Source organism: Chelonoidis abingdonii, chromosome 2, assembly GCF_003597395.2.
Source record: "Chelonoidis abingdonii isolate Lonesome George chromosome 2, CheloAbing_2.0, whole genome shotgun sequence".
In the NCBI taxonomy this organism is placed as follows: Eukaryota; Metazoa; Chordata; order Testudines; family Testudinidae; genus Chelonoidis; species Chelonoidis abingdonii.
In genome coordinates, this window is record NC_133770.1 from 187066387 (window position 1) to 187074718 (window position 8332).

General features: G+C 42.1%; 1 protein-coding gene across 1 annotated transcript; it reads left to right on the forward strand.

Moving 5' to 3' along the window:
- The first annotated feature begins 2451 nt into the window (after positions 1-2451).
- On the forward strand, positions 2452-3231 carry RNF182 (ring finger protein 182). The gene has a single exon (XM_032783534.1). It carries the CDS (start codon positions 2494-2496, stop codon positions 3229-3231), a length of 738 nt encoding a protein of 245 aa, XP_032639425.1. The 5' UTR covers positions 2452-2493.
- The last annotated feature ends 5101 nt before the right edge of the window (positions 3232-8332 follow it).

An 8332-nucleotide genomic window follows, 5' to 3' on the forward strand; every position in this document is an offset into this window, starting at 1 on the left:
TGCAGCAGGGACGAGCTGGTTACAGTGTCTAGTAGAATGCCTCCAATTGCTAACACAATACACATAATACAAATTTTATCAATCAGATGTGGAGGATGTTTGGAAAGATTAGCAAATGAAGTGAGAAGATTTAGAAATATGTTAAGCAAGTGAATGATGGGGTCTGTATATTATAAATTCTCACAGAAATATATTATTATGTGTTTGTACTATTTCATTGAACAAAACAGCAATGGAAAACAAAGTGTTTATATCTTGTATAAACCATTTGAAAGTAAATTTTAAAGACCTAGAAGTGGAGAATAGAACCCAATTTGAACAGGAAGTTAAGACAAATAAGATAAAATACAAGTACAACAGGAAAAAGAGATCCATAAAGGAGATGTTTGGTCACCTGAGAGGATGACAATTAATTGACAGAAGAATCTAAAAAAGAGAATATTCTGCCTCAGTGTAAGATGAAGATATAAATTTCCCGAGAGGAAAAAAATCAAGACCTTGACAAAACTAATGGTCAAGAAATTAAAGTTTGAAGATTGATAGACAAATACAAGTACAGGGATTTAGGCTGTGGTGAAGCCTGGAAATGGTCATCAGGGCCAGAAAACAAAAATATGTAGAGAGCTAAGTTTTGATTAGGACTATACAGTAATACCCAAAAGACTTCTCTCTACAGCCAGTAACCTCCTGACCCTGGCAGAAGCCATGGGATGGAGGAAGCTCCCTTTGTGGCCCCGTCAGAAGCCGTGGATCAGGGGAACCCCCCCCCCAGTGGCCCCCAACCCTGGCAAAAGTTACAGGAAGGGGGGGCCCCCAGTACCCCCCAACCTTCTCCCTGGTAAAAGCTCCTGGGTGGGCGAAGCCCCCACAGTGGCCCCCGACCCCATCCCTGGCAGAGGAAGCCCCGATTGCCCTGACCCTGTCCCTGGCAAAAGCCGCAGGGTGGCAGGTGCAGCCCTCATGCCCAATCCTGCTCTCTGGCAGAAGTGCCTGCTGGGAGGCAGGGCAGGAGAAGCCCCAGAGTCCCGATCCTGGTCTCCTGCAGAAGTTCTCACTCCCTGCTACAGCCCCAGGGTCATGGCATGGGGACAGAGCTTCTCCGATCTTGGGGCCGCAGGGTGGGGGTGCAGAAAGGAGCAAATAGGTTGTGGGGCAGGCAGAATGGGGGGACCCTGGGTGCAACAGAGGCAGATCCCAGGGAAGGGGCAGAAAGAGGTGAGGCCGTGGGCAAGGCCATAGGCAGAAGTGGGAGGGAGAGCCCCCCCATTTGCTCTGGCCCAGGGCCCTGAGAAATTTTAATCTGCCTCTGCAAGCACAGCACAGCTCAGCTGGATCAGAGTATTAGGACAGGGTGTTCCGAGTGGCAAGTAGCTAGCTGTATACACACTGTCTCTGGTACTCTGCCAGAGCATGAATTTGCTGTGGTCTTCAAAACATGTTGTAAAACTTAGTTTTTTGGCCAAGAATGTGAATGAATTTGAGGTAATATTATGGAACATTTTTGGCCCTCTGGCACATTGCACTGGTTTAAAGAGGTTGACAATTATTATTACCTAATGTAGGCAGCACTGGTTAATGTTTTGTATTTAATATCTGTAACGTGCCAGGATAATACACACAATATCTGTTACATAGCAGGACTTATTTATTTATGTCAGCACAACCCAAGCTGCAGGTCCTGATGGCAGAAACCCCACCCAGTACAGGGGGTGCAGCAATGCAAGCTTCCTACAACCTTCTCTCTAGTTAGGGGTCTACAACCAGTCATCACAGCATAGAAAGTCAGAAGCACCAGGAAAAAAGGGACAGGGCACGTGGGAGATGTACTGGTTGGGCTCAAAATATATTTTTAAGGGGGACTGTTGACTGGATAGTAAAAGCCCACCCCTCATTGCCCTGTGAGTTTGGCTTCGAAGCATAATGGAAAAGAGGTGTGCTTACAGCTACGTAAAGAGAGAAAAATAAAAAACAGGGTCCTAGATAAGTGAACAAATCTAACAAAACAAGACTCCAATAAGAGTTTAATGGGGTTAGAGAGGCAATGGGGCTACATACAAGACTAAGGATACATAAATGTCTGGAGTGGTAGAAAATTTTATAATCAGCAAGGTTGCAGTATACAAGGTTTTGTGTCTGACACACAAAAACTATTTTAAGAATGCTTTTAGAGAGCTTTTTAAATGTTGTTGGGAAGATAAAGCTGTAAAAGACTTGTCAATTCAGTGCTAACAATGCTAGACTCTCTTTCCTCTACAGAAACTCTACATTGTCTTGTTTACATGGATACATGGCACAGGGTGAAGGCCACACAGTACAAAGTCATTGACAGAAGCTGAAAATGAATGAAGACTACTGGTACTTGTGACGTCTTCCTCTCTTGTTTTCCTGATTGATATGGGTGATGTGATAATCTGAGGGGCACCTTAATAGCATCTTTAGTGAAGCATTTATTTTCGACTCTCATCATCACACTTCTACAACCCATTAGAAGAAATGATCAGTCAAATACCAGAGGATACTGTGGAGTCCCAGGGCTCAGATGAGCTTGAGTGCAAGATCTGTTACAACCGCTATAATCAGAAACAGAGGAAACCAAAAGTGCTAGAGTGTTGTCACAGAGTATGTGCCAAATGCCTTTGCAAGATCATAGACTTTGGGGACTCTCCTCAGGGAGTCATAGTGTGCCCATTCTGTAGGTTTGAGACATGCCTGCCTGATGATGAGGTTAGTAGTCTTCCTGATGACAACAACATCCTTGTGAATTTGGCTTGTGGGGGAAAGGGGAAGAAGTGCCTACCAGATAATCCTACAGAACTGTTGCTAACTCCCAAAAGGCTGGCGTCTCTTGTTAGCCCTTCTCACGCTTCCTCCAACTGCCTGGTTATAACCATCATGGAAGTGCAGAGAGAAAGCCCACAGACTCTGAACTCCACCCCCGTGGTGGAATTCTACAGGCCTACGAGTTTTGACTCTGTTGCAACTGTATCCCACAACTGGACAGTGTGGAACTGTACAACCTTGCTCTTCCAGACCTCAATTCGAGTGCTCATTTGGTTGTTAGGTTTGCTATACTTTAGTTCCTTGCCTTTAGGGATCTACTTACTAGTGTCTAAGAAAGTTACCCTGGGGGTTGTCTTCGTCAGCCTTGTTCCTTCGAGCCTTGTTATTCTCATGGTCTATGGATTTTGCCAATGTGTATGCCATGAGTTTCTGGACTGCATGTCTTCTTGATAACAAATATAGTCAAATAAGATACTGCCACATTTGTAGAATAATTTATCTTCTCTATTGTATTCTTATTTATTATTATTATTCATCACACTAAACAGAAGCAGTAGCCACAATTTTATGGTCCATTTATTTTGTTTTTTAATTTTGCTTTGATATTTATTGTGCTTTGTTCTACTTGTTCATTATACTAACCAACGGAAATAAAATTTACATGTCAATTTTTAAGATTAAGCTATAGGAAAAAAAGCAAAATTACCTAACCTGATGCTGCTGCCCTTATTCAGATAAGCAGCACTTTACTTCAACTGGATTAGTCACATGAGTCAGAGCAGCAGGACCAGGCCCTTGGAAGACATTGGAACATTAGGCATCCACCCAGGCAAAGCCCATATTATGTTCTGTTTTGTCATGTGTTATGTCTGTTAGTGAATTAAGTCTCTTTGTTGTTTATTATAAGAATAAGACAAGATACCATAGGTTCCACCAGCCTTTGCTGTAGCACAAATCTTTGTTGGAGATAATTGGTAACTGACTTCCCTTTCTCCACTTAAAAGACAGTCGCATCCTAGGGTAGGGAGAACCCAGATGTCTTCTTGTCTTAGTAGAAAAATCTCTTGTGTACATTTCCCCCCATACACCTACCATGGATGCACTTCTCCTTATGCTTGTAGCTCCCCTTGAGACTCCACCCCAAGACACGACCATGCATGCTCACTGACTCGTGAGCAGCTTATTTCCATGTGCACTCCTTACTGAAATGCCCAACTCATTTGGACTTCCCTTCACCAATTCAAAGTTCTCCTATGACTTGCTCTAACCATATCCCATTAAAACTTCACTCACCGTGTCATTTCCACTTCTATAAAACACATTAACCCCATGAGTTCCCCTAGTAAGACACTTGACCAACCTTATGGATTCTCACCTTCTGGTAGATACACAAGAGAACCTCCCTTAGTTCTTTTAGCTGCAAGACAGATCTTTCTCTTCCATTGGGTGACTGGCTGTCTCATTTATAAATGATGCCAATTTAAGAAAAATGATAGATATGTGTATCTGCTTTCTGGTTCCCAAATTCACAGTGGGAATACTGTCAGGAAATGTTGTGGGCCTAATAAATTAGATGCTGAGCTCCCGCTGACTTCACTTAGAGTTGATGGCAATGTGCAACTCAAAGGCTTAGGCTCTTACACTGGGTGGAACGCCATTGTCTGTGGTCATTACTAATGATTTACCAGCATAGTTGCAAACAGAATCAGACCCTACAAAATTGGGTTGGTTTTTAGTCAGTTTTTTGAACTCCTGGAAGACCACAAAAATGAAAGGAGTGGTTAACGTTCAAGTGAATAAATAATGTTTGTTGAGAACATAACTAAGGCTCTGTTCTCCTAGGCACAGCAGAGCCAAAAAGGAAAAGGAGATGCATATCAGTGCAAGCATAGTTTTGGGACTACATTTAAGGTTAGTGCAGCATGAAAGGGAAAGGTGCAAGTAATGCGAAGACCAAATGCACTGCCTAACAAGGGTCTTAAAGCAAATCTATGTATTGCAAGATGGAGATAGGACAAGGAAAGCATAACGTGGATTTGTGGCCATCCTAGGTGATTTGAAATTGGATTAGCCCAGTTTGTGAAGACAATTCAAATCACTTCTACAGTTTCATTCCTATTAAAGACAGAAAAAAGGTGACAATTAAAATGTACCACTTTTCTTCACACTAAGGAAGTGTATAATAATACATATGTACAAGAAGAAAACATGTAACAGAGTATAGTTTTTCAAGTATATGAGATTACAGAGCTATGTACTCAATGGTTAAAGGAAATGTTTTAGTCTTTTCAATAATCCATTGCTAATAATTAGCATTAAAATATTTTCATATTTCTTAGAAAGGGGCATTACTAAATTACTATTTTTAATGCTTGTGGTAAAGCATATGTAGTCAGATGAGCTGGCATCTACAGCATAGGTAAATAACATGGTATAACTAATCCATAAACTTCAGTATCCAAACACAGGCAAATGTGAGAAATGTGCAACATCACCACCACCCCAGAAAAAAAAATAATATGGTTTTTAGAGTATACATAATGTTTGAAAAATGTGTGTTTGTGGCAGGGATTTACATATCTGTAGGGTTTTCCTGTTCAATTTGTCTGAATATAATATCTCTAATAAATAGGTGGTTGATACAGGAAGAAATTTCTGCAAATGTGTGCCATTTATGTATGTTTTACAACTGTACAACATGTCTGCAGTGCTATCTGGTGTCTTTCCCTGTCTTTTATTTTTTAAATTTTTTATGTTACCCTTCAGTTATCTTAGCTCCAGCCCCATATTTTACTATTTGGGTTTAAAACATAACTTAATATCAAGTGGATGATGACAATCTTTTGTCTATTGCTCTACAAGTAAAAAAAGTACACTGACGGTAATACTGTAAACAGTGCCAAAGAGTATGGCTTGGACATTAAATTGTATTTCTGCAGAATCTACAACTCTGATTTCTCTGACATCTAGTTAAAGGTACACCATTATTCTAGATCACACTTTAATATTAGGTCACTTAAAAAAGTGAGACTATGCAGAAATTGATTAAATAGCTATCCTGTCACTCAGCTGGAGCACATTATTGTACTTGAGGTCTCATAAAGTTCTTATATGACTTGTAATGTATCCAATCAGAATTGTCAGGAGGTTCTAACTCTCAATTATTTTTGGAGAACATGAGAGAAGTTATTTGCTCTGTTATCAAAGTTAAAAGAACAATACCATCTGTTTAATTTACTTTCATTCTCCATTGTTTAAAACATTATCTTAATGACTGAGAACTATAAACACCGAAAACATCGTGGACTCATTCCCTGTGATGCTGAGCTCACTTATACTGGAGTAAATCAAGAGTAACCCTATTGAAGTCACTGGTGTGAAATCAGTGTAAATGAGAACAGAATCAAGCCCTACTTATTTACCTCCCAATTTCATCTCACTTCACCAATATTAAACTTTCCATGAACAGTCATTTCTGCTGGAGCTGATGTTAACATGGTTCTTGTTTGTGTATTTGTTGATACAGTTCTGTTATTAAACATACTTAATTGTCAAAGCACATCCAACAACAGAGTTTACCATATTGCTCTCACCTCTTAGATCCCCCAAATCAGAGGTTCTCAAACTTCATTGCACCACGACCCCCTTCTGACAACAAAAATTACTACATGATCCCAGGAGGGGAGACAGAAGCCTGAGCCCACCTGATCCTGGCGGCCCTGGCAGGGGGGCCAAAGCCCAAGCCCTGCCGCCCTAGGTAGGGGGCCCAAGGGCTTCAGTCCAGGGCCGCAGGCCTGTAACCTGAGCCCCACCACTCAGGGCCAAAGCCTGAGCTCTGCGGTGGGGCTCAGGATTCAGCATCAGGCTGCCCCGGGCACTGCAAGTCTAATGCCAGCCCTGGCAACCCCATTAAAATGGGGTCACACCATACTTTGGGGTCCCAACCCACAGTTTAAGAATTGCTGCCCCAAATATTGTGGACTTTATTCTCTGAGACCTTTAACGTTATGTAGTTTTTGCACTTATGCCAAGTGATTATAAGATGCTACTAGTAGATGTGTAGTAAAATCTGATTTGATAGTTCTTTACACCCACTTTGCACTGATGTAAATAACTACACGATGTTCATGGCAGTGGAGCATCAGACCTTGTCACTACTATTTTGTATTTTTACTTTCTCAGTGACAAAGCAGCTGATTGTAGAATTAAAAGAAACATTTAGGATCAGAGTGATTTCCTATACAATTTTTAATAATTTAAAGACGTATTATATTTGTGGCTTCAGCTGCATGATAGAGCCCTTTTCACAGGACTGACCAAAATGAAAACTGATTCTTTGACATAGCGGCTGTTCAAGTTCTATCTTATCAGTTATTTATACAGCTGAGTAAGAGTGTGTGTTTTACTGTAAAATAGATATGATGAGTGAAATCTAGGCCCCATTGAAGACAATGGGAGTTTTGCCACTGATTTCAAGAGAGTCAGGATTTCACAGTGTGTCCAACAAAGAGCATAGTCCCTGTGCCAAGAGATTATAATCATCTGAAGGCACAAATGAGTCCAAAACAGTGTCAAACATAATGGACAAGTGTCATACAGGACTAATCAAAGAAGGGTGATTTGAGAAGGGACATGAGAAAGGAAAGTGGTCTCTTAAGCAGGGCCTCCCGGGGGGGGGGGGGGAGCGCAAGTAGGGCAATTTGCCTCCCAGCCCCATGAGCCCTGGCCGAGAATTCCTTCCCTGTCTACTCGCCCGGTGGCAGTCCGAGTCTTCCGCGGCACTTCAGCGGTGGGCCCTTCACTTGCTCCAGGTCTTCGGCGGCGCTTCGACAGCAGGCCCTTCAGTGCTGCCAAAGACTTGGAGCGAGTGAAGGACCCGCCGCCACAGACTCAGAGCGCAGCCTGATGAGTACAAGCGCCGCAGTGGGTGGCGCCTTTTTTTATGTCTGCTCCCCTGCTTTGCCCCAGCCCCCCTGAATCCTCTGGGCAGCCCTGCTCTTAGGAAGGGGTCTCTGTCTCGCTTGCTTTCAAGGCACCAAGCCATTGTTTATAGTGGTTCCAAAGACTCCTAATATTCACCTTCTTCAGGTGGAGAATAGCCTTTCCCAACAGCCCAAAGGCATTCAAAGCAGATAAGTCTTTAACTTTCCCATGAGAGAGATTTTTGCAGGGGTTGTGGGAAGGTACTCACCCCGGAACACACACTGCTCTATGGTAAGATATGAATCAAACAGCAGCTGTGTGGCAATTCTGTTCTAATACCGTGTCTTGATTTCTGTTATAGAAACTGAGAGGGGAAGGTTTAATCATTCCGTTTGGATGGAGTTGGTACAGGTGAATGACAGGTATACCCTGTAACATTTAACAGATACATTTAGATTGGCACATATTCAGAGTTTCTCAGACTTTGTCACAGGCATTCTTCCTCCTATTACCAAAATATACTTAGGTGCCCTCCATGTAATTTATTTTAAATGTGGTGGAGGAGAGACTGTAGCCTTCACTAGCGAAATGGAGGGGGGAACTAGGCATTTTGGAATTATATTTTTAA

What these genes read in the sequence shown, in the direction of transcription:
- RNF182 (XM_032783534.1), top strand. Translation starts at nt 2,494, where the DNA reads ATGATCAGTCAAATACCAGAGGATACTGTGGAGTCCCAGGGCTCAGAT.